Source organism: Centrocercus urophasianus, unplaced genomic scaffold (genome assembly GCF_019232065.1).
Source record: "Centrocercus urophasianus isolate 14NV4802_14NV808 unplaced genomic scaffold, USGS_Curo_1.0 seq_15, whole genome shotgun sequence".
Classification (NCBI taxonomy): domain Eukaryota; kingdom Metazoa; phylum Chordata; class Aves; order Galliformes; family Phasianidae; genus Centrocercus; species Centrocercus urophasianus.
In genome coordinates this window covers 5,046,451-5,073,180 of record NW_024884697.1, presented here as the reverse complement: position 1 = coordinate 5,073,180, position 26,730 = coordinate 5,046,451, and the positions used below count along the sequence as shown (strand labels likewise).

The following is a 26,730-nucleotide window of genomic DNA, read 5'->3' as shown; positions in this document are numbered from 1 at the left end:
TATTTTCCTTTAATTTCAAACCTTCAGCATATGCATTAGCTGCCTTTTTTTTTTCTCTTTTTTTTTTCCTCCCTCCTCCAGTGCAGCCTCTCAGATTGATGCTCTTGGTCACTGGAAGGGCCACGTGCAGATGCTCCGAGTCCTGGGTCACAGTGTGATGCCACCTCCCTTTCGAGCTGCTTGGAGCTGCCACTCCTGTAACTCCAGTGGGTGCCGGGAGCTCGGGATGCCTCTGAATGCTCAAGGCTCTTCAAAACATTAATTACAGCTCACAGAAAGTACGAAGACTCACAAATGAAAGAGGAACTTAAGCTGAGCAGCCCTGCACGCCTGCCAGCTGGGTGCTCTCCTGTTCCTCACACCTGTTCAGTTTAATCCTGAAGTTACCCAAGCCTCTTCTGCTTTTATTTTGCTGGCTGCAAACAGCAGGAGGTTATTAGGGCCCAGTGGAAAACCTGCAGGCTGAGAAGCAGTGGCTGCCACCACCCATCTTCTCTTCCAAATCCCTTGAGCTGAGAACACTGCTGACCCTTCAGCTGTTTGAAGTGCGGCGTTTCCTCCTCTGGGAGAGGTCACTTTGCTCGGGAAGAGAAAGCCCACATGAAAAACGTGAAAGCGAAGGGTGTGTCCTCATGGAAAGGGTTTGGCTCCATCCAGTCTGAGGACCCTCCTTACCTCAGTGGGAAAGTTATTTATAAGCTGAGAGTCAGCCCTGCAGGAAAGAAATGCTGTGCATCCTGCATGCAAGCAAGGCAGGGGTTGTTACTAGAAGGAACTGTGCAGGTGGGGGGGAGCGGGGAGAAGTACTGCACTAAAGGCCTGATTCCCAGTCAGCTGTGAGAGCTTATAGCAGATGCATTAAGCTTGGTGTATCCCCACCCAGGGGCAGTGCACAAGAAGAGGGCTCAGCCCCTGCTGGGGCTTCAGCACTTGGGTTCCTGCCCAGTCCTGCTTGCAGGACAGAGCTGTGGGTCACACAGCCATAGCTGCATGAAGGTAACAGTCATTAGTGTTATTAGCCATTGAACAGTGGCTTTCTTCCTTGAAGGAAGAGGCAAGCTACCACGATAATGAATGAAATTCATTGGTTTTATCTCAATTTAATAGAGGATTTATTGGATTTGTGCAAGACAGTTGCTTCTAACATAAGAAAAAATACCACAGCAACATATACACACAAAACAAGGTACACAAAACAGAAATAAGGTTATATACAGATTATTAGCAGCTAGACTCATAGCTTCATATAGCACATGGCTTTACTCACTACAGTTTTAGGCACAGTGAAGAGTTTACCAACTGGATATTTGCTATGGTGAAAGGCTACGACAAATGCGTCATCCATGGGGACAGAATGAAAAGCTGAGTCCCACTTCCCCGCAGCTGAGAACATGGCCCTGCACAAGGCTGAAAGAACACAGTCCAGCTAATTCAGCACACTGCAGCTTTAGTATTAAACATTAAAATTTACAGAGATACATTTTTGAGTAGGGTTCCATTAGAGAGTCAGTGAACGGCTGAATTTCAGTGGGACATTGAGTGTCACCTCCCCCAGCTCTCGCTTAGCCTGGATTCTCAGCTGTAAACAACCCAAAGTAGAGCTGGCAGGGAACGATTAGATGTGAAGATTGCTCAGTACGTCCCTCACATGTATAATGTAAAGTTGTCTTTAACAGCATTCACAAGCACAGAGGCCATGAAACATTCAGGTTGACTTAGCAGGTTACATTAATAAATTATGATGCATCAGCCCCACGCTGTCCGCATGTGAGACTCCAGCCCAGGCAGCACTGAAGCAGGTGCTGTGATGCTTTTCTGTGCTTCCTTTTCTTCCAAATTGAGGACTGCAGACTGAAATCCCAGCAAAATAAGAATGTGATTTCCTTCCAGCATACAAGACGCCTTCTTTGTTCCAGCAGGACTTCTCACGTTTGATTATGCATGCTTACTGTTCTGCCAGCCTCAGGAATGGCTGCATTTCTTAATCACTGGGTGCTTATGTACAGTATGGCTGTCACAGGGAGGAATGTGATCACAGCAAAAAGGCTGCAAAGAATTACTGAGCAACAGAACCGTCCAGATACCGTAACAACACAATTAAACATTTAAAGCAGCAAGCAGATAAATTAAAAACAACAACCAAAATCTTTAACTTATGAGGCAGGTTAACAGCGACGAGAAGATTCTTCCTTCACAACAGCTTCATTTGCAAATACAGCTCAGCAGGTTTGAAATACTTTATCACAAGAAATACAAACTTGTTTATCACAGTTATGTCAGAGCTCCTCTGAAGGGTGCGGCAGTTTCTATCATTGCCACTCCCCTCCTCCCCTCCAAGGGTTAGGAATCAGCTTCTCAGGGAAGAGAGGGGGCTGCTGGGGGCTTCAGAAAGTGCAGAGAATAAAGGAGTTTTCTCCTTTAGAGAGAGAGCCTGAGAACTCCTGCTTGTGTGGGAGGCTGGGGTTTGGCATTGGGGTTCTCAATGGCTGGTTTTGATAGTTTCAGGTATGAAAAGGAAAGGGAGTTTTACTACAGAAGAGCAGCTTTGCCATCTATGCTAAAAAAAAAAAAAATAATAATCCCAAAACATACCAGCACACGTTTTGGGACCATCATGAAAAGCATGTCTGTTGAACAAAGGCAAAATACGCTAACATGGACCCTCCAGGAGCAATGTACTTTTACATCCCACTCTCTCCTGTGACTCCATTTAGCCTGCAGGAATTTTGGCTGTAATTTGTTATGTATTGGCAGGGCAGAATCAAATAAGGCTCTGAGCAGAGGGTTATTAGATCTGTCAGACTAGAGGAAAATCAAATGAGGTTTTTTTTCTTTTTAGAAGTATCAGAATTTACACCTTTGCAGTGTAGCACAGCTGGTGTTGAAAAGCAGCAGCTTCTTCATGGGAACACCAAGATGAAAGGTGAGACTTCTGACAGAACCCTCTCACATTTGGTACGGAGTTGACTCGTTCCTATGGCTTCTCCTACAGAACAGCTGGGATTGCAGATTGTCAGGAGGCTCTTTGGCTGGCAGTGCAGAAAGCAGCACAGGGCCCGTATCCTTGAGGCCTGTCTGGTGCCTTGCACTGGACACAGGTTGTGAGGGCAGGGCCAGGAAGCAGCAGCAGCTGGGAAGAAAGGAAGGCAGCTTTGAGCAAAGCAGCAGAATAATGCAGTCACCCACTCCAAAGCCTGCGCTGCTCCAGTGAGAAGGTCAGAACTGGAGCTGCCCTCTGCACAGTCTTCGGTTGAGCGGGCACAGAGCAACAGAGCAGAAGAGTCCGCCACCAGAAGGGAATGAAAGCAAAGCCTGATAATACAGACAGCGCCACTGAAGTGTCACACTGGTCACAAGTTCCAGTTTTGACTTATCTTGAGCTCCCGTAACACAGACGTGTGTGCGAGACAGAGCTCTCGTGGGATTTTTGGCTTTAAAAAGAGCAAAAGGAAGATTGTCCATTGTTTGCTATGTACAACAATACTGCACTGTACACTTCATTAACTAGCTGTCCTCTGCTACAGTCCAGCATTACTTAAATAAAATTCTTCTTAACCACAAAGAACAACAGATGAGTCTCTCTACAAGAAGCAGGGCAGAAACCCACCAATGTATATGGCCTTACACAGTGCCAGTCTGTAACTAACAGCCATGCTGCAGTACCAGCATCTCCTTAGCTTGCTTGAGGCAGAGATCTTCCCATATCTCCTTCCAATCTGATCCCAATCCCATCAGGATTGTTCCAGCCCAAAGTCAAGCTGTGACTTCCCCTCCACTGTCACATTCCCATCCAAACTATGCAGTCTCTTTCAGCAGTCCCAGCTTACGCAGTGCCTCTCTCCTCGCTTCTTCTGTTGAGCCACGGCCAGAAAACTTCACTGTTACCCCCTGGGATCGAAATCCTGAAGGTCTGGGTAGTGAACCTGACCTCCTCCGCATATCCAGGGTTAGGTTAGGTTGCTTGTAATCATTAAAACCTTTTGCTGTGTTCTGCTGAGTGACCTTGCTAGCATTAAGAGCCACCTCTGGTTTGATTGTTACAGTTTTGCCCGTAGGAAGGAAAGGGCTGGGCTCACTTTTTAAAGCCTCGTGGATGTTTTGGTATCCATTGGGAACAGCATCTGCCTGCTTGGGCTGCACATCGAGCTGCTGAGTACCTGGGCCACGATGCACTGGGTCCTGAGCTGACTTTCCCTTAACAAGGCCAAGTTTTGTCAGGGCCTCATAGCGCGTTTGCTCAGAGGAGAGATCCCTTAAGGAAGAACTTCTGTTGCGTGACAAGAAATCATTTTTTTGCTGCCTCTCCTCCAATTCAGTTGCCAGAAATCCCCCATTGATGTTGGCCAGCACCTGAGCTCTCCGCTCCTGTACGTTCACTGCTGCTTTTGAGATAGTCTCGTTGAATTCTTTGCCACTGACATTTGTTATATTGATATTGCTTGGAAACCGGTGCAGTTTGGGTGCGGGCGCAGGAGGGTGCTTTGGAGCTGCAAAATAATCACCATTGGCTACTACAGTTTTCTTCCTGTCAGAATTCCCCTCCTTCAGGGCGCTGGGGAAACGCACCCTGCTCTCCATTTGCTGCTCAGACATCTTCTGGGCCACGATGAGTGGAGTGGGGACAGAGCGAAGCAATTTTGGATGCTGCACTGCAGGAGGAGGTGGAGGAGGCAGAGTCTCACACATCTGTGGTGCTGCTACAGAGGGATGTGGGGGAAGGTCAGCAGGTACAGCCAGCTTGGGGCTCTCAGCTCTCAGGGTAGCATCCAACACTTAAAAGAAAAAGCAAAAATAACCTCATTAAGTCACAGAGTCATAGAATGGCCTGGGTTGGAAAGGACCACGATGATCATCTAGTTCAACCAGCAGACCAGGCTGCCCAGAGCCACATCCAGCCTGGCCTTGAATGCCTCCAGGGATGGGGCATCCACAGCCTCCTTGGGCAACCAGTGCGTTACCACCCACCCAAGTCCTCACACAGAGCAGAACACAAGGGTTTCCTTTTGCCGAGAGTCAGCACACATCAGTACCACCTCCCCCAAACTTTCTAACAACTCAACCCATCTTGCCTATAACTGAACCACAAGCAGTGACATAGAGGATCCCAGAGTTCAAATCACTGTGTTGCCCTCCTCCCACCATTCACTCCGCATGCTGGCTTTACTGTGTGTCAAAAGGCTTCGTAAGTTTTGCACATTCTGATTTTTGATCAAAACTGGATTAGGTCACAGCTAGGTCAAAAGGAACAAACATTTTCAGGAAATACTGCTACCTGGTTCTGCATCTTTGCTGGGAGGGCCTTCATGGTCACTGCTCTCAGGTGTTGACTGCACCAAGTCAATGATATCTTCAGTCTCTGAATGACTGGACACGTTTTCTTCTGTTGACCTTGGAGACTGACAGTGGATGCCACTGTCACGTAGGACTGGTTCCTCCAAGTCATCTTCTAAGGCATCTATGGTTTCCTCAAAGAATGTGAGAACATCCTGCTCCTCATGAGTTAAGTACTTCATACTCTCATCATCCTACGTGGGGAAAAAAAAAAAGAATAAACATTAATCTTAAAGCCCTGCAGATAAGCACACAGAAGTACACCAATAATAAGTACAGACCCCTGGTTTGAAAGAGGGAAAGCAGCAGAACGCAACAGGCAGTGTTCTCATGAGAAGGATCTCCTGCTTGCTGTGCCACACCTTCCCAAAGAGGCATCCCAATCACACAGCCAGGAGCTGCATTCATGTTGGCAGAAGAGCAGCATTTGATTTTTCATCCTTTCTGAAGTGCCTAACTTCAACTCAGCAGACTGGTGTCCGTTTGAGCTGGACTAAGAAAACTGCTAACAAGATCACAACAGCTGATGACAAACTAAACCAAACCACACAGCACCACGCCTTTACACGTGCTGAGAACATCTGCTAAGCCCAGAGTGGAGCTGCCATTTCAGTCGCTGTGACAGGTTCAGGGATGAAGGCTGGGAGCTGCAGAGAGACGGGGCAGATTCAGGACAGCTCAACAGATGGCTTTGTTCCCTTTTTGCTCGAGAGCAAATTAGGGGGACTCGGCTGTTAGGAAGGCAGAGCTGGAGCTGAAATATGGCTCCACCACTGCAAACTGAGTTACCCTGAATTCAATCATAGATTACAGAGGAGCAGTAAGAAGAAGGGAAAAGGTTTCTGGAAACCTCTCAAGTTATGGAAAGAAAGAAATTAGACTACTGGGAGGATGTGTTCCCTAGCAGTAGAACGCCTTGGGCTATTTTGTCCAGCAGGAAACAATCCTGTAGAGCACAAAAGTGATAAATAATCACTTCAATCATCTAATCCTTATTTTCCATGAGTCAGTGCTCCTGATTAACTCAACATCACCATGAGAAGCGAGGCAGCAACGTGCAAACTCTTACCTCCACCCTGGGAAACACTTTTCCAGAAGCTTGGAGATGACCAAGAATGATTAAGAAAGGCAACACATGAAGACAATGGATACAGGAAGGACATTTCCCAAGAGAGCTAAGTAAGTTCTGGAATGTAATTAAGCATTGTTGGGAAGTGAGGTTTTCCCTTTCTGGATTGAACTTCTCTCTCACTATGCATATATTGCAAATTTTGCCACCAGTAACTTAGGAAAAAATCCACCAATAAAGCAATTAAAGATGGATTCCATTCTCTTCTCTGCTTTTGACTTCTCCAAGGACATATGGCTGTTCATGCCTCTAACAAGGCGACCTCAGTTCAGGGCAATTCAGGCACATAGCTAAAGGCAGGCATTACAAACACTGAAGACTCTTCTTGCTGGAGCAGCAGAAAAGTGCTTCAAACTCACTGTGACATTCAGGCTTTATATTAGAACAGGGAAAAAGAAAAAACAACTGTTTAGTTCAACCTGTTAACTCCTACTGCAAACAAAGCTTTTACCCTCATCTCTGGCATTAAAAACAGGAACAATACACCTCTGTAGAAGAAGAATGCCCACAGATTAAGAACTATGAAACACTGCATTGTATCGAGGAGCAATTAGTTTCCAAGCACTTCAAACAGTTCAGGATGAGAAAAATAAGTGCTTCAGGGCTCTTCACTGCATTGCCCTGTAAATAAAGGCACGAAACAGAAGACTCCAGCAGAACTGCTACAACAGCTTGAAGTTGGATGCCATTTGCAGCTGCCTATTTAAAGCGCTAACTTCAAAGGCTGACATATTCCACAGCCTGCACTCACTGCACAGCAAAGCTCAGTTTTCAAAGTCCAAGGAAAGTTTTACAGCTGAACTTGAAAAGTGAGACAGACAAGCCTTCCTTTTTTTTTTTTTTTTCTTTCCCCTTTATGGATGTTGCAATCTCCTTCCTTCCCCACCCAAATACTCATAGGGCTGCTATGTCTAGAAGTGAGAGAATGACAGGAAAGGAGCTGTTGTTTGGTAGGTGGTAGCTCCAGCCCGACAGGACTCCCAGAAGCTTTTGTTGTGGGTGAGCTCATCGCAAGAGCCAGACATCCGCAGGCAAAGGAAAAAAAGGGCTTTTGGCTTAGGAGGTTCACAGTGGCAGCAGATCCAGTGTGTGGCACTACATGAAACAAGTACCCATCCCTTTACAAATACATCTGCAGTACATGGCATACCTACATCTGTTGAATGGGTCCGGAGGAGAGCTGTGATGATGATGAGAGGGCTGGAGCACCTCTCCTATGAAGTCAGGTTGAGAGAGCTGGCGCTCTTCAGCCTGGAGAAGAGAAGGCTGCAGGAGGACCTTATAGCAGCCTTCCTGTACCTGAAGGGCTGACTGAAGGAAAGCTGGGGAGGGACTTTATAGAGGGCATGTAGTGACATTACAAGTGGAAAATGGCTTTAAAGTGGAAGAGGGTAGATTTAGACTAGATGTTAGGAAGAAATTTTTTACGGTGATGGTGGTGAGACACTGGAACTCAATGCCCACAGAGGCTGTGGATGCCCCCTCCCTGGAAGCGTTCAAGGCCAGGGTGGACGGGGCTTTGAGCAACCTGGTCTAGAGCAAGGCGTCCCTGCCTGTAGCAGGGGGTTGGAACTGGATGGTCTTAAATGTCCCTTCCAACCCAACCATTCCATGAGTCTATTATTGGAAAGGCCAACCTCATCTCAGTTAGCACTTTCATTTCTTTCTTTATGCAGCTTCCTTTCCAGATGACCAATGTCATTTCAGACAGCAGAAATAAAAATACAGCAGCTCTAGAGGATGAGCAATATTATTTCTAAAGGCAAAGCAAGTTTCAGTTCTAAGATGGCAATAATTCAATTCTAGACATGCCACCATAGCAAAGATAATTAAGATAAACCTACCAGTGACTCAGGTTGGTCAAAGCAAAGGAGCTCAGAGGTGCAATTTCAGCCCCTGGTCTGAGAACAGCAGCATGTTGTAGGTAATACAAGTGGGTACCTGATACTGCAGTAGAGCTTTCAGAAAGATGGGAAGAATTTTGTTGTTGCTAAGCGGTGCCAGCTATGATTAAAGCTACCAGGTCTATTTCTAATTAGTTCATTTTCCACATATTTCAAATAATGGAACAGTTCATATTCTTTCTGGGCTGGTTTTCCAGGCCTCATTTCTCCTTGAATAATCTGGGTTAGTAACAGTCCAAGAAGAATCTCCCCAGTTACCATCATTCTTTCCAGTAACTCACAACTCAATACATAAACACAGCTCCCCAAACCAAGTCTCTCACACACACACACACACACACACACACATACACAACTACCTGCTTTAGCAGCTACTGCCTACAGAGAGCCTACATTTAAAAGTTGTGCCTTAGCTGAGGATTAAAAGGACTCTCAGACAGAAGAAATTCCACATGCTGAAATGGCCAAGTATGCTCAGCTGGCATTAATATTTTAGAGCCTTGTACTGCCTAACATTTCCTGCTTATGCCAAACAGGAAAAGTGCCTAAAGAAAAATGGCTCTTTCTTTCTTCCCTCCCTTCAATCATAGAATGGCCTGGGTTGTAAAGGACCACAAAGATCATCTGGTTCCAACCCCCTGCTGTGTGCAGGGTCCCCAGCCACCAGACCAGGCTGCCCAGAGCCACATCCAGCCTGGCCTTGGATGCCTGCAGGGATGGGGCATCCACAGCTTCCTTGGGCAACCTGTTCCAGTCCTGTTCAACTCCCCCAGCTTTTCATTTCATAGAAATGATCCCTTTCCTACCTGTCCAAGAGAGTCAGCTAGTACTAAAGGGCCACAAAAAGCTCTCAAACACTGACTGCTGCTCACATCAAGGCATGTGGCACAATTTGCTATCTCTGAATCTGACTTTTCTTTAGTAAGAGGCAGCTCAGCCCCAATGCCCCTTTGGAAGATGAAGCTGCTTGATGGTCACAGGCAATTCATCTGAAGTTTATGCACAACTGCACTGCCTTTTAACGAAGCTGAGCTGGTTATACTTACTGGCCCCTGAAGGAGAGAGATGGAGCAGAACAAAGATCCATGTTGGAGTCCAGAAGAAATTCAGAAGATCATACCCTGACCTGGGATCCTTTGACTAAAAGCAAGCTGCCAAGACATCCACAACAGTTCAACATATTTACATGTTAATGGTCTTCTAGCAATCTTCAGAATCAATTGACCACATCTAACAGCTTCGTTTTGTCCAGCCCAGTACCACAACACTGGATTCAACTGACTTAGTCACTTCACAAAGGATTAACGTGCTGAAGAGTTAAGAGTTACAGTTCCCTGGGAGAGAAATAACTGAATGCCTCTCAGAAAACACAAAGGGAACAAGCTATTGTATTAGGTAGGAAGAGATCAGTGGAGCACCACTTACACCTGAGCCTGCTAATAACATGAGACAGTCCTTCTTGTAAAATAAGTGGGGAAAAACAAAAGCTCTGAGTATAAGGACAGCATCAGGATGGATACAAACCCGCCAGTGATTAAAATAAAAAGCACTTCTGGTTCCATCCATAAAAAAGTGAAACAGGAGGGGCTGCACAGCTCCATTGCTTCAGCTAGAATCAAGTGAGTTACAGACAAGAGCAAGAACTCCCAAACCAGTCCAAATTGAGCCAAAGCAGCCCACTTTCTCAGCAGGCTGCCCCCAGCCAGCACCAGCTGGTGCTCAGGGCAGAACGGAGTCAGTAGAACAACATTGCTACACACTGAATTTGTGTTTTTCTTCCCTACATGCTGCCCATTTCCAACAATACACTGCTGAAGGACTTCCCAGTTGTATCCACACCTATGTGCTTAATAGCCCATAATAAGCCTCTGTAGCATGAATTCGTGGTATTGTTTAAGCTCATTTACAGGGCTGGCATTCACAGCATTCCGCGGCAGCGAGTTCCATAGCCGGCGCGCTGTGTCCAAAAGCACTTCCTTTACAACCCACTATCTGATGATTTTGATAACACCACTTCATTTGTGGAAGAAGACTATAATAGTGAATATTGTTATGTTCAGTCTGTTAGCATAATCGTGCCTGCGTGCCTTGTAATAATTAGCAGAGCATATAGTCAATTGATTGTAGATGAGGAAACGAATGACCTAGAAGCATTAAAGAAATAAACAGGATGAACTAAAACAATGGACTCAACAAGACCCACCTGCCTTTAAGAAAAAACACAAGCTCAAGCAGTACTGAATCTACTTAAGCTCTGAAGACATCTCTCTGGGTATCAGAGTTCAGCTTATTTCAGCTCATCCCCTTAATTTCTATTTTAGAATGACCTGAGAAAATGCAAAAGAACTTTCAGGCTGAAGTCACTAATGCTTTTCACAAAAACAAAAACAAACAAACAAAAAAAAAAAACCCAGATCATTTCACATTCATCTAGTTTCTCTTGAGAGGTTCACTGACTTAGGCAACAGGTGTAAGCACAAGATGTGATGCATGTTGATTGGAAGGCCTTATGACATAGTCCTCCCCACAAAATATACTAATGGATGAATAAGGAATAATAGAATGGCTTGGGTTGGGAGGAACCTCAAGGATCACGAAGCTCCAAACCCCCCTGCAAATAGGGCCATCGCTCTCCATATCTAACAATAGAGCAGGCTGCCCAGGACCCCATTCAACCTGGCCTTGAATACCTCCAGGATTGGGGCGTCCACAACCTTATACTTAGGAACTCAGATGAGATTACTGGAAGGTGTCAATATAACTGAAAGGCATGGGAAAGAAGTTCATAAGCAGCAGCATGATGCACCCCAAATCAAGTAATGAAATAAGACAAGCCCTGAATAGATTTAGCCCAAACCTCTGTTATCTGGTATTTTCCTAAGAGTAAACAATTAACTTGGTATCTGCTGGCAGCCTCATGCTAAAACGTGCAGCTTTGAGAACAGAGTGGGACAGAGTAACACCTTCATGACCATACGGCGTGCTGGTAGACCACACGTTATTTCAGCTGGAAAGATGCTGCTGCACAGAGTGATGATCAACAAGCAATAGAAGACAGAAGTAGCTGCAGGTCAGTTTGAACGCTGTAAAGAGGGGTGGGGGGGGAGAAAAGCACCACTGAGGTATGCAAACATCATCCTGGGATATATTAACCAGGGTGATGAAATCACAGCACATTCTCACACAGAACACAGAGTTCTGATCCAGCCACTGAACTTCCAGAAGGATGCAGCCAAGCTGGACTGGGCCCTTAGCAAAGCTACGAGTGCTGCCAGTAGGTTTGGCTGTGCAGGAAGGTTGGAAGAATGCAGTGCATTATTTTTAAAACAGCAAAGAATGGGTGGCAGGCAGACACAGCCTTGTATGTATTACAGGCCATAAAAGGCTGACCACCAGGCTCATTGCAACAAAGCTTCTCTATGCTGTCTAAAGCAAAGACAAAGGGAAATTGGTTTACATATTACAGCAATTTGAATCCAAGTATTCGCTTAATGAGAAAGTAAAAGGGCAGAAGACAGACTGCTCTGGAGGTTCAGGAATGCCTATCAGCAAGGTTAAGAGAGCAGAGCTACCCACCTGCTGGAATAATCATCACCCACTTGATTCTGCTTTGAAGCAGAATGATGCAGTTTATGGATCTTGAAAGCAATTTATGCACTACAGCAACAACATTCTCACCAGCACATTTTACAGCAAGGTCATTCCTTGCTAGGAGACAGGCACCTTCCCCCTAGTCCTGTACTCCCAGACTGAAGGAAGCAATCCCCAAACTCCTCTTCCTCCTCACTGTTTGCCTTGCAGGTGGTAAGTATTACTTCTCTTCCTTAAGTCATGACACCATCAACCTGAAGTGGATGAAGCACAGCATAACTCTCTCTCTGCGCCCTGTAAACAACAGCTGCCACCCAACCAAATGCAGCTGTGTGGGATAGGGTCATGCAGAGACACAATCCATCTGTTTTCTTGAATTCCTAAAGCCACACTGGAATCCCAGGACCTCTTCAGAGGGGCTGGGGTAGAGACAGCAGCAAGATGCACTTCTAAAACCAAGTCTGCTGCATTTGCATCATCTGTACTGATCAATAAAGGATAAAGATAACAGCAACTAGTTTTTAGGCTGTAAGAGATAACTGTGAAATGACTAGGTGAGCCCCCAGTTAAATGTGGGGAACAAGATACTAAAGCTCAGACCACTCACACGATGCCTACTTGCCTTGTCTGCATACTCAGTGTTGGAAGTGTCATCAGTACTACACAAGGCATCCGTGATAATGAATCATTTTCAACGACTGGGTATCAGATCTTGTGAGAGCCACAGAAGAGCCTTGTTCCAAGAAATAAAAGAATAAGACACCTTTTAAATTGTTACACGGTTGTGACTCTTAAGTTACTTGATTAGTGACCAAAAGAAATGGCCACTTGACTGACTTCACCACTATCCCCAAAGAGCAGTGATAACTGGGACATTAACCAAGGACTGGTCTGATGTGAAGGTGAAAAATGAAAAAGCACAGCACAGCCTATTGAGATCAACAAGCAACCCACTAACCCTCAAGCCTAGCCCTCAATAAGACATTTGGATACGGATACAAAAGGTACTGAAGTCATCAACACCCAAGACACTCATACAGCTTATTACAGTGCTGTTCCAAATCAGCACTTCAGCAACTCATCATCCCCTGGTATGACCTTAGCAGGTGATACTGCCCTCGCATGTCATTCACACCCAGAAACTGAAGTAGTTACTTGTGGCTGAGAATGGGTACGTGGTACAATTGCAGGAGTGAAGAGGTGAGGTTTGTCTTTAAGAAGCTAGCCTGCACACACCTCCTCTAAGGGACGGGACAAATGAACTGAGGAAAGTGAAGAGCTAGCTTTGTCTCCAGAGTATGTGTCCTTAAATTGCTGCAGCTGTATTTCACTGAGAGTTAATCCTCACAGCACCTATCAGAGAACGTCATTCACGAACAGCTTTTGGAAGTTGGAATTGCCAAGCAGAGCAGAACATCTTTGTTTACCCTTCCTCTCGCATAGCGCAGCAGAGCCCATGCATGGAGGAGCGCACTTGTCTTGTGCCTTTGTGGAGGATCTGTTCTAACACCACCCTCATTACAGAGAAGCCAGAATGGACATGAAAATTCACATCCTCCTGGAAGAGCATTTATGGCCACAAGATCCGGAGAAAGGAAACAGGTCTAGGTGGTGATGAGAGATGAGAATATCAAAGCAAACACTCTGCCCATCTAAGCACAGGTTCTGGTGCTTGTCTTCAGCTGCTGTGATAAATTTGACGGTGTAAAAATCAGGTCCACATACCTATGATTTACAGAGAAAAGTTTACCGCAAATCATGACAGAACAAACATCCATGGCTCACTGCCCATTCAGAAAAAGATACCTGACCACAATTGTCAGAGATTAAATAAAAGCCCCGTTGTGTGTGTAGATAAACTGAGAAGTCTGTCTAAATACATCTCAACTGACAACATCTGACTGCTAAGAGTCACACTGACTTAGTTCTGTTTTAAGCACATTCTGGCACATGAAAGTTTACATCCATATCCTAACCATCCCTAAACCCACAACCAGCTCCACAAAAAGGGATACCAGCACACACACAATATACAGAACAGCCAGCAGTCAGCCAAACCAGCTTTAGAGCTGTCAGCATAGGCTTAAGCTGGTCCAAGTGTTTGTCTCCATTACCACATCCTTTGGTTTGTTTGAAAAGCAACACAAAGATTATGTTTAACAACAACTGTAGTTTGACACTGAAAAGCTTAAGAACTTCATTTCTGTGATCAGGCAGGAAGAAAGCTGCAGCAGCACAAGCCTGCAAGAAAACACACTGCTGCGCTTCTTTTTGCTATCCCCTGCTTCCCAATGGGCCATCAGGTGTTTGTCATCTTCTCTGGCTTCCCTTGAAATGTTCAGGTCATGAGGAGCCGTATCTCACTGCTTTAAGTGAAACATTTGCTGTGAAATGCTTTCCACGTCCAAAGTAACCCAAAAGAGAAGGCTATTCCTTAGGACTAGGGAGGGATTCTAATTCCAGCTGATGCATCATCATACGGGTTATCACATGGTAAGATCTAGTTAGATTAAGGTAACCTATGTCATTTCCTGACACAGCAGACTCAGGATGAGACTGCACAAACAGACTCATTTATATATAGCCTCATTATTCAATACTGATTTTTTTATTTTCCAAATGACCAGTCTTATGCCTTTTACCACAGCCAAGAATAAAACTCGTGGAAACATGACTGGCTGTGAATTGTGACACCAGAAAACCAGAGTCAAAGTATAAAGCATAAAATGAACTTGTAATTCTTGAATTAGAAGTGCAATTCCCATTCTAATTCTCCAAGATCCATCCAGTTCCCTTGAACATTAAGGGTATATTGCTCATTACATGTCCAAATGGACTTGGCTCTTACTTCAACCTCCATTACCCTCACTCTTCCAACTCTCCTCCAGAGCAGACCAGAAACAGTTAAGGGATTAGATGCAGTACTATTTATTTTGTGTTTCAAGTAGCAATACAAGCTGAAGGATGCAGCAGAATGTTAACTAAGTTGTGGTATTCTTACTAGAACCAACCCTCAGCTATCAAAAAGCTCACCAAGTAGTGCAAAACAGAGCATTTGAGCTGCATTAAAAAACACAGGTATCAGCTTGCCAACTTATTTTCATCACTTCTTCTTTCACAGCAACAAGCTACTTCATTTAAAGGAAACAAGGAGGGCAGAAGGACAGATACGGAAAACTTAACTTCATGTTTAATGCGAGACAGAGATTGATATTCCCATCTAGGGAAAACATTTCTACCAGAGTGCTGGCTCCTCAATCAAAATTGGATGCTTTTCAAATGGTTGTGATAATTGAAAATGCATGAGGATCTGTACCTGCTTTCTAGGCTTAGCATGTCACAGTACAAACTATCCTGCTGAGTTCATTGCCTGAATCATCCTGCTAATTAGAAAAATGCAGAAGTGCATCCTACTCCCTCAATTACTCACATACTATTTAAATGGCCACACACTCATATTCGCTAATCCAAAGACAGCTTTGTTTATGGTGACGTATTTGTTACTCACCTAATTGCATGAAGGTGGAATAAACTGAGACCTTCCTTCAGTACTGCCAACAAAGAACTTAAGCAAGAAACAATACGTTGAACCAACCAATACCCTCACCTTCCTTTATGAACTACTTATAAAGAGAGGGCAGAGAGGCAAAGAACTGCAAGCTACGTGCAGGCAACAGAACCAACTTATCTGTGCTCCTTAAACCCATTCCCAGTTCTCTAATAAAATAGTAAAGCACTCTTCAGGCTTTCTGAGGCAATCAGACCAGAATAACAAGCTGTTACACCACATCAGAGTAGCTACTTCTGGTCTTCCAGCTCATTAACACCCAAGTCCACAGCCCACTGTTTGGTACCAGAACTCACAGAGATCATGGCTTTGAAAAAAAGAGTAACAACCCCATGCTATGAACCAAGCTACTCATGTAACTTGCATCACTAAGCATAAGGCTCATTAAGCACTTACCATGGCAAGGTTTTTGCATCTAGCTTGGTTGCCACAATTCTCCACACCACCACCCCTCTCCATGCTCCCAAGTGTGTGCTTCAGAGAGATTTCAGGTGTTGCTTCAGGAAAATCTGACAGGAGATTTCTAGGCATCACACCTTCTGGACTTATCGATCCCAATGCAGCACAGGATGCCATCAGCATGTTACGTAGTGCTTGCCAGTTGTATTCATTTCTGAAAGCAGAAAACACAGGTTCAAATACAAGGAGGGGAAAATAAGCAGTAAAAGGATTCTATGTAAGTTATTATAAAGCATCTCTTTATAGCTCTGGAACATGCCTAACACCTGTGGGCACCTTTAGAAAAAAAATCTTACTCTGTAAGAGTGATTTTAACAATCTGACGTAGCAAGATGCATCCCATCCCATGTGCTTCCAACCAGATGTCTACTCTTACAAGCACAGACCCTACATAAACATCCATCCTACAGATTCAGCTTTTGTGTTCCATTAGGACGCATCATCAAGAGTACTAAAACCCCATAGATTGAGAGACTAACAGACCCAATTTCAAGCGTCTTCAGCTTTTAAAAGCTTATAACAATTTATCAGACAGTATTTATCTACATAAGAGAAACAGAACCCAGTTCATTTTCTAACATCACTGAATTTAACTGTTTTCTCAGCTGCTTTAAGTTGACCACTTCTGGTTAAAGACCTATGAAATTCCATTTTTGCACCATCACATCATACAGCAAGATTGCATTTTAAAGCTTATGAAGCTTTTATTTCACTCAGCCATGAAGAAACAATGCTTGCACATTTGGAAGATGCTTACTGGAACAGACGTGCACCAGCACTTACTGGAACAAAGCTCTTGTTCTTTAAGTCATCCTACTGTAATATGTCTCTGAATTATCAGATCACAAAATACAGCAGAATTCCTTTCTTCGTTTTCCAAGTATCACACAGACATGCGTCACCCTTCTGCACTAACAGCACAAACAGGGAAGGAAAGAAAGCACAAACCGATTTTAATGTGCTGCAAAGATGTTTCTCTGCAATAAGAAACCGCATTGCACTGAGGAGCAAAACACCTCACTCTTTTAACAGCCCATCTTCTGAGCCATGCTGCTGGTGACTGGGAAATAGCAGTGACACATTCCTCAAAACAGCTGGCTATGAGGTACCAGTCGCATGGCACCAGCTGGGAATTAGATAACGTGACCCTGACAGCACGCAAATGAAATTAGATGGCCCTGCTTCCCAAGTGCTGCTCCCTTTATCACGGCTCAAGAGGTGACACGAGAAGCAAAGGCAGTCCTGCATCTCCAATTCAATTGGATTGCTTCTCCTTCCTCCCTACCACTGTCAGCTCCGAGCTGAGAAACCAGAGCCTCCCTGTGAGCTGATCAGCGTTTCATAGCAGTGAGATAACATCTGCCAGCACCGAGCAACAACTCCATCTCGCCGATCATTTCCTCCCAGGAGAGAGCTATGGCATTACCTGAGCTATGTACCAGTGCTCCCTCCTCTATGCTGCAGCACCAACATCTGTCCTGTGGGAAGACACCCACACAACGTAACCAGGCTGCGGTCCAACGACTCTTGGAAGCACAAACTGAGTAAACAGAGTACTGGATTTCCACAACACAAGTATCTGAAAATCGCCAGGCCTGATGTTCATAACATATGATCTAACCTTGATTTTTCCCAGGAAAACATTCTTGCTTTCCTCTATTAATAACATGAGCTGTAGTCACAATGCATCCCCGAGATAATGGTCCTTCAGTGCTACCACCGAGGCAGAAACGTGCTGCTGGTCATGGCTTTAAGAACCACACAAGACAAGCATACATCAGAACATCACAGCACCTGCCACGCCTCTGGCTGCCACATACCACAAAACCACACTGAAAAAGGCTGTCATTTTTAGTGGAGTTTAAGAGCAACACATAAAACATAGATATAACAGTCACAAGGCACTGGACTGCTCCAAAACTCTCAGAAGCCTCCCACTGACTTAATATGTCATCTCCTAACTTTCTGGGTGAAGCGTAGGTGAAAGAGTACTTTTCCAGTGAGGGACCATTAGAGGTGCACATTCCCCCTGACATTCAACAAGAGGTGGGTAGTGATCCCAACCAACATCACTTTTTATTCAGGGATTGGGCATGACACAACTGATCAGCCCCTCACTGACGCATTATAGATTTCTTCAGTTACTCTCAGAAGTCGGTGAACTTTTTATGGACTGCACTACAAGGAGAGGTCACAGCTCACTGCTCCAGAACACTGCAGGGACCGTGGCTGAGATCAAAACGTGGAGACTGTCTACTGAGGAATACCCAGATTCAGCACTAACTACCAAAGCCATGAGTTCTAAACACCAACAAATAATGTCCTGTTATTCATTCTGGAGTTCAGGCTCTGATGTCCCATACAGCTCCTGGACAGTGAATACCTGCAGCTGGTTTGGAGAGCCTCCCACACAAGATCAAGCATTGCTTCTGCCTCTGTGCTGTAAGCCATGCCTTCTTTGGAGGTTCCACTCATATCACAGAGGCACAGGAGAGGTGCAATAAACTGTCACCCTGCAGGAAGGGGGTGATGAAGAAACAATTCCCTTCTTCTGTCTTCCACACCATCTTTCACACGTTAGAGGTTGTTAAAGTCATAAGCAGCTCCCAAACATTACTTCTCCCCTCTGCTATGTTTTTGTGCATTAAGATTAGCTGCTCCCACGTATTTGTGCAATGCCTAATGCAGCCACAGCTGATGTGCAGTGCTGCAATACACGCAGCACGTTTTACAGACAAATTCCTTCCCTTCCATGGCTATCACAGAAGACTCTTCACCCTTTTTACGTCCCCTCTTCATTTTGTGGATTTGGGACAGAAATAGCCAACGATGCAATGAATTTCAAGGAGACCCCACGGGCTGTGTCAGTAGGATTGCCAAGGTAACCAGTAAGGGTTCAGAAATAAGGGAACCATCATCAGAGGAAGCGAGAACAGCAGGGCGACAGACGGCTGCTCCTCCTGACCTTCAGAGATGCACTGCAAATTAAAACTGCTCACTACAGGATTTGCCTCCTGGTCTGCTCAGCACATTACAGTGTTCTGAGGTTTTTTTGGATGTTTTGTTATTGATACTAGGGTCCAGAAACGTGACAGGATATTAAAAACAACCATCACAGGGCAGCTGTGATTCTGTCAGTGAAAATGATTTCTTCTTGGTCACAGTGGAACCAGCTTTCACAAGGTATCGATGAGGACACAATTCACATATGCACGTTGGCAGAGGGTAAGAGGAAGAAATTGAAATATTGAGTTTTACCTCCAAAAGATTTAATTTTGCTTTGGCAGGGGCACGCAGTTCAGAGGCTGTAATAAAGTGCCATCAAAGATAAAGTGCTGTCTGTCCTTTAAGGAAAACAATTTAGTTGTGGGCTTTTTTTTTTTTTCTAAAATAGGTTTGCTGACTAAGATTACTTCTGACTGAAGCTCAGTTCCAGTATTTACAAGGGACTGTTTCTGCAGCAGGAGATGGAAAAATATATTAATAATCCTGTGTGAAAACCAGCTTAATAAACAAGAGATCAATTCCACAGAAATGGAAGACCTTGAGAGGCCAGAGACAGGCGCTGCGTCAGCCAGCAGCCAAAAGCCAGCACCCCCATTTACTGCACAACACAATCAAAGCAGGTAGAGTCAACTTTGCTTTTTTGGGAAGTTGTTACACGTTTTTTAAAGGGTGCAATATCGGTCTTTCCTTCTCTTCACCATACACAGAATTTCTAGAGGATGCTTGATGAGAACAGCTAAATTCCTAAGCTAGATCCCTAGGCTGAGGCTGCTCAGTGAGCACCACAAACACAGTGCCTGGTTTTCAGCAACTATTCTGCAGTGATAAAGTGGGACAGAAGAACTGGCCAGTGAACCTGAACGCTCGTTTCATTCGCTGACTGTACACACCCATACCAACACATGAGCTTAACTCTCTGTGCTCTGTCAGTCATCTTGTATTCAGAGGCTGCGCTCAAGTTGAGAGTTTGCTTTAAAAAAAAAAAAAACAAAAAAACACAACTGACAAACCCAAACATCTGAAAGTCCTTTGAGGTCATTCAGAGAGTCACTGTATAAAAAATGGTGGTACAGGGGCAGGCCAGAGAACCTGCATCGCTATTTGCCTCTGACAACAGCTAGCAGCAGATGCTGAGGGAGGAGTGCATCTAAAACAAAGTAAACAGAGCAGGAATTCGTTCAGCTTCCTGCATGTCGCAGTCAAGGACTTCCAGAAACAGGGCAGGTATGTGTGTCCAACAACACGATGAAAATCTCCTTGCATTAAGTGCTCCTGCAGCATACCTCAGAACCAGCCATACAAAATCACAGCTAACTACAACAGACTGGCCCAGGACACGTCTCTGCTGAGCCACTGTGGCTGCACGTCACTCCAAGTTGGCTGATCCAGTGGGGTGGACATATTTCCTCCTTACAGATTACTCAGTAGCCACATTCTTTTTCACTGCCTGAAATATAGAGGAAATTCTTGAGCTTTATAGGCGAGCTATTTCCTACTACTGTGATATACAGTAAATTGGAGCTGTGTGGGAGCAGACCAAATGACAGTGCTGCCTACTAAAGCCAAACACCACGGGCAAGTTGGCCAACTAGGAGCATGCAGGACAACCTGAGGTGCTGCTTAGCCCTTTTTGCTAGCAAAGACAAGCCCCAGAATCAAGCAGTAAGTTTGTAGGCTATTCTCACAAAGAGTTAACAAAGCTGGACTAACATCCAACATTAGTTTTTAGGAATGGAGATCAATCAAAACCAGCCAAGAGTTCAACTCAGTTTTCTTCTCCACATCACTAGCACAGATGCTTGCAATGCAGTCTCACATCACAACAAAATTCTGGCTGTCCAAAACAGAGGTAGCATTACTTAAGTCCATTAACACTTCTTGCCCTTGTTTAGAGAAGGGCTGTCATCATTGCACATTTGGCCAAACAGAAACACTGACCATTAAAGACAACAAAAAAAGGAAACACAAAAAGAACACCCTGCCCCAACCTATAGGGAGCCTCTAAATAGCAAGAAAAGAACATTTTGATTGAGATTTTCAGAGTTGGTGCCAAACAAGTTGGAACAACGTTTAGCAAAGTGGGAACTCTGGGTTCTCTCATGGCAGCCCAGCGGCCTGGGACAGACACACACCAACCACTTCAGTAATTACAGTGCTAACAGCCACGTGAGACTCCCAGAATGCAATATTTCAATTAAATATTTGGTTTTAAACTTGCTAATTCCTGCATTTCTATGGTACATTTGTAACAAACTTCCAGACTTTTCTCCACAGACTTGAGAGCTACAAAATCCGTTGGCTTTAAAACTAAAAACAAAGATTCTCTCAGTCCTCTAAACCTGGAAGCTGGAGCTTCTAGAAACACACTGGATGTCATTCATACAGCTTGTGCTTGAATTTGCAAGAGCTGCCAACAACGAAATAATTAACCCTGTGTACACAGGTAGCAGAAGAACCACATGGGTAATGCACCAGTTCAGCAGAACTTGAATCCAGCTGCTTTCATTTCATCACACACCTAAATGGTTACAGAATTACAGCCCAAATAAACGTTGCAATCCACTTTTAAATGAAATGACCACAAAGCAACATTTCCATCAGCTGCTAAACAATAATTCAGTCATTAGACTGAATTCTCTAAATCACGTTTTGCTCAGAAACAACACTTAAAGGTCCCACCTCTGAGCATGTTAATCCAAGCCTCAAATGACAGAAAGAAGGATTCGGTATCATGCTTCATTCTTAACTGGTTTTTCTTGATATTCAAGAACAGCCTTTTTGAGACACTATACCTTTGGAATTTTGTTGCCTGCTGTACACAGCTAAGCCAAAACAAGGCAAGCAGCCTCCTGCAGAACTGTCGGTATCCGTCTCCTCGTTCTCTCTCCACTGCTAAGGAAATGCTGCCTCTTTTAAACAGAGGGTGGGATGCCACTGCAGGCTTTCACAATGTCACATTCATCCAGCCTGAAGACAGAACCTGGCAGGGGAAAACTGTGAAGCAGGTCCTTATGCATCTCTGCCTCATTCCTTGCAACTAATCTGTGTTCCCAGTTCATTACAGCAACTTCAGCTGAATCCCGTTGCCTACAGCTAAGGCACCACTGGGAAAGCTTCGTGCGTAACACTGCAGGTTAAACTACCAGAGAAACATCCCTAATGCACTCCCAATCCTTCCCTATCACAACTAAAAATAAAACTCTGCTCAGTGGCAGGCAGTTAGCTTTCTTTAGCTTAATATCTTACACAAGGACAGGGCTCTCACTGGTAGCCTGTGATTGAGATTTGATGATCAGTATCTGCTTAGTGGGAAAACACCTGATAGCCAAGGCTGTCCAGTCCAGTACTACCTGGGCTTCCAACAATTGGAGGAGATGGCTCAGGTCTCCCCTGACTTCAAGCAATCTTGTACAAACTGCAGCAAAGAAAGCATCCAGCTCTCTTAAAGTTACTTCAGTCAACATCAGGGCGGTGCTGTGACAGCCAACATTTTGGAAACATGAAATCTACACCAAGAATTTTAGGCTCAGACTCCACTATAATTAGTCAACTTCTGTCTTATTACAGGTGTAGCATCACCATGGTCTAAGGCTGCATTACATAATGACTGCTACAGTCATCACAAAGATGAACCAAATCCTGCTTTAGGAAGTACACACAAGGACAGGACAGCGTTCAGCCCCAGCGCTTCTGTGTCACGTCTCACAAGAGGATTTTGTGTTGCTTTCCTGCATTCATCAGTGACTGCTGTGATGGTACAAGAGGGCAGAAGACACTGAAAGCACAAAGTAGATGTTTACTTTAAAAAGAAATTAATTTGATGGTCATTTAATTCCTACATAAGCACATGAAGGTCTACCTGCCCAAGGTGAACTGAGCTGAAAACAGCATTGGCAAAACAAAGCAGTAAATGCTTGTCTCGTACATTAATCGGTAATAGGAGTGATCAGTAAATACCTAATTGGGAGGGAGATCTTTAAGCAGTTTGTTACACTGGAAATTAAAATTACTTGCTTCTATTTTCTAATTAAATAAGCGGAAGGATGTGGCAACAGAATTTGCCAGAGCCTGTCTGGCTGGCTTCGAGAGCCACTTTTATTGTCATTTATTTTCACGCTCCAGTATTTTAGAAGGTCGGTCAGTCTGTGACTTGTCAGCTGCCAAGGAGTTACGGCGTTCGTTCCTATATCCAACCAGCCAGTCCCTCTGCCAGCATTCTTGGTTAATATTTCTGTCAGAGGCATGCATATGAAGAAGGAAAAGCAACTACGATCAAGAGGAGAAGAGTTTTACTATACACAAAGCACAGAGATTTAACACAGCATTTCCGTTCCTTCCCCATTTCAGACTTCCTTTGTACTTCTAGTCATAAAACTTGATATTACTCATTCACTCTCTGTTGTAAGGACTCAAAGCAAACCCACAATGAGAAAGATAGTGCTGCAAAAACCTGCAAAAATTCTATTTCTTTCAGCTATGAGTAATCAGTGTTTTTCTTTCCTGTTTAAACACCAGCTCTCCCCCCCCGACCCACACAGGTATTATCACTGCAAAGGAAGGAAGAAATCCACAATCGTTATTCTGTACAGTAGTAGCCATACAATGAAGAATATCTGCAATACTGCATAGCCAAGGACCTGCAGAAAAGCCTGAAAATAATATCTTTGTATTAGTTTAAGCTAGAAATTGCAAAAGCTTCGAAGACTCAGGCTTCACTTTAGAAGGAAGTTTTTCCTTCTGTTCGCTTCATAAAAGAAAGAGGAGAGAAAGCAATCACTACATTCTGGTACTTCATTGTAATAGTTTAAAATCCTTGCTATAATAAAAAGAAGACAGCCACCCTCCAAAATTTTCGCCTGCATCATCTCTTGGGTATTGCTCACACGCAGGATGAAAAGCAACAGATTTCCAGCTGCCTCCTCTGGGTGCCATACCCAACCCAAAGCTATTTGGGAAGCATGCCCTTAAGATCTTCAATCTTAAGCATTTGGAAGGCTGTGGTTTCTCTTACACATACCAAACCTCGTCTCAACTACCCAGGCTGACAACCTTCAGAAGCACCAGCTGCCTCTCACACCTTCTCCAGACAGAACAGGAACCTGACAGAGGGTAGGGAAAATATTTCGAGTTAAAATCTGCTGCTGTTTAAGCCAACAGTTTTTCCAGTGGTAAAACTACATTCTGGAGAGTCAGGAAGCAATGAAGAACAAAGCAGATCTTTACCATCACCCTTAGTCAGCCCATAACACCAAGTATAGAATCATTAAGGCTGCAAAAGACCACTAGGATCATCTAGTCCATCCATCGACCCACCTCCCCAGCCTACCAACCACATCCCTCAGTGCCACATCGCCATGTTTTGGGACCACCTCCAGGGACAGTGACTTCACCACCACTCGGGCAGCCTATGCCAGTGCTTCATCACTCTTTCTAAGAAGAATTTTTTTCCCAGTACTCAACCTGATCAAACCACGGATGTCAGCACATCTGAAGTTTAACAGTGCACTGGAATGAAACCTCGTATAAACTCTTTCACTTTTTTTTTTTTTTAATTAAAGTTGCCAGTAACAGTTTGCTGCCGCACGTGCATTTTTAAACAGAATATGGGAAGGAAGTAAAATTCAAGGAATTAGAAGAGCTTGTAAGCAGAGCAGGAAATAACTTTTCACACTGTCTGGCAGGGATAAAGCAAGAGGGAATGCCTTAAGGTAAAAAAAAGGGGGGAGATATAAGTGAGACGTTATGGGGAAATGCTTTACTCAGAGGTGAGGCACAGCTGCCCAGAGAAGCTGCGGGTGCCCCATCCCTGCAGGTGCTCACAGCCAGGCTGGATGGTCCCGGACAGCCTGAGGTTTCTGCTGGAAGTTCTTCCTCCTATTCCCCGTACTCCGAACCACGTCCCACCCAGCAGCGCCTCTCCCGCGCCGTGCCGGTCTCTCTCCCCTCGCTCCTAACATCACACACCACTTCTCCGCTGGAAACCGGAGAGCAGACAGCAGCGCGGTGCGTCACAGCGCACTGCCTGGAGGAAGTTTAAAAACAATGGGGGCAAAAGCCGAGCGGGGCAGCCGCCGTCCTTATCGCTTTTTGAGACGAGAAATCACCCGTTCGCGAGCAGTAAGACCAACGCCGGATTCCTCCTACCCGGCGCTCACAAGCGCCTGAGGAAGACTGACCCGGGGCAGGCGGAGCGGCACACGGACACCCGCGGGTCCGCCCGGAGAGCGGTGGGAAAGACCCCAGGGCAGAGCAGGGCTCCTCCGGCAGCACGGAAGAGGCGCGGGAAGGGAAAGTCCCTCAGAAGGAGCGCCCGGAGAGAGAGTTGTGGAAAACTCACCGGCTGCTGCCAGAAATCCGCGCCTCTCCTAACAGGGACAGCAGAAGGACGAAGGACGGCAAGTTCTCCGAGCGCTCTCAAGCCAAACGCACGCTCCGCCAAGCAGCCGAACTCATGCGCACTGCGCCCGGCCAACACCCACGGCGGGCGGTTAAAGCGGCAGCGCTGCGCGGGGACAGGGCGGAGCGTTCCGTCCCGGTGGGAGCGGCGCTTCGTCACGGCTCCGCCTCGCCCGGGCGGGACGGCCGCCTTTGTCAGTGGTCGGGGATCCACCTCCAGCACCCCTCATGGCCGAGTGTGCCGGCTGCGGGTGCGTGACACCAATACAAAGTTACCAACTGCCTGCGTGCTTCTTCACGAGCGTCTTAAAGGGGGAAGAGCTCTGCGCGCTGTTTTCAGCAGCGCTGCCCATAGCAGCTCGACGACACGTTCCATCTACTCTTTATTATTAATTTATCATCGTACCGCCTGGTATTTATTTATAGAAAGTGTGTGCAAGGCTATGTCAGCCATCAGAGGAGTGATTTATGTCCCATGCCGTTGTAACAATTTCAGGCTGTTTTTAGGAAGGGCCTTTGAACAGCTCTTACAGAAATCATTATTTCTTGTCCACGCTGTGGTGGCAGAGTTATCTGTGGAGCAGAAAGTGCCTGAACACATGGAAGAAGGAGATGCTTCAGAACGAGGTGGCCCTACCCACGAGCAGTGCTGTGGCAGAAGCAGGATGAGGGAGCTGTGTGATTTAGGTCTGCAAAGCTTGGGAGCAGTGAGACCATGGCCAGCCTGCAGCACGCATGGAGCATCCTCAGGGCTGCAGGAGTGGTGCCTGGGGGACAGCAGGAGGTCGGGATCCCAGGGAGAGATGTGCACTGCTTTGTGTTGGTTGGAGTTGGCATCTAATCTAAACAGTCAAGAGAGGAAGGGTATCTCCACTGACCTAGTTGGACGGATGATTACGAGGAAACATCTCCAGTAGTTGCAGTGGTAAAGCCTGACCAAAGTCCTACGTGTCTCTCTTCACCAGACTGCTAATGTTAGCTTAGAAGAATCCCAGCTCTGTCTTTTATTCTTCATTCTGCCAGTGACTTGGTATAGGATCACAGGGCTCACCTACAACATCTGTTACACAACAGTATGGGAGAGGAAAGTGTTTCATTTCATCAAGGAGGGACGCGGGAGTGGCACCTGCTAAGTACAGCCCACAGACACTGGCTGAGGAAAACATTTTTGGGGGGGAAACACATTTAATTGAAGAACATACTTAAATGTAAGCCTGTACTTTACTGATTTCCTGTTTGGGAACGTTGTTAAACAGATGCAAAGTGCTTTGCAATTCATCAACTTGGGATGTTAGATAACGTCAGCGTGTTATTCCTACAGCATCATGTGCAAGTATATGCTAACG

General features: G+C 45.3%; 1 protein-coding gene across 2 annotated transcripts; it reads right to left on the bottom strand.

The window, feature by feature from the left end:
• Positions 1 to 1,084: 1,084 nt before the first annotated feature.
• On the bottom strand, positions 1,085 to 25,477 carry PROSER2 (proline and serine rich 2). 2 transcript variants are annotated; one of them, XM_042816175.1, is made up of 4 exons: positions 25,326 to 25,477; positions 15,920 to 16,136; positions 5,270 to 5,525; positions 1,085 to 4,772 (listed from the first exon to the last, which is right to left on the bottom strand). In XM_042816175.1, exons 2-4 carry the CDS (start codon positions 16,103 to 16,105, stop codon positions 3,796 to 3,798), a joined length of 1,419 nt encoding a protein of 472 aa, XP_042672109.1. In that variant the 5' UTR covers positions 16,106 to 16,136; positions 25,326 to 25,477; the 3' UTR covers positions 1,085 to 3,795. The 2 variants fall into 2 exon arrangements, with proteins under 2 accessions (XP_042672109.1, XP_042672110.1); XM_042816176.1 differs by having other exon boundaries at positions 5,273 to 5,525.
• Between the last annotated feature and the right edge of the window lie 1,253 nt (positions 25,478 to 26,730).

What these genes read in the sequence shown, in the direction of transcription:
- PROSER2 (XM_042816175.1), bottom strand. Translation starts at nt 16,105, where the DNA reads ATGCTGATGGCATCCTGTGCTGCATTGGGATCGATAAGTCCAGAAGGT. An exon ending in GATGCAAAAACCTTGCCATG is followed by an intron (nt 5,526 to 15,919) that starts GTAAGTGCTTAA and finishes TTCCCCACGTAG; the next exon opens with GATGATGAGAGTATGAAGTA. An exon ending in CAAAGATGCAGAACCAGGTA is followed by an intron (nt 4,773 to 5,269) that starts GCAGTATTTCCT and finishes TTTTCTTTTAAG; the next exon opens with TGTTGGATGCTACCCTGAGA.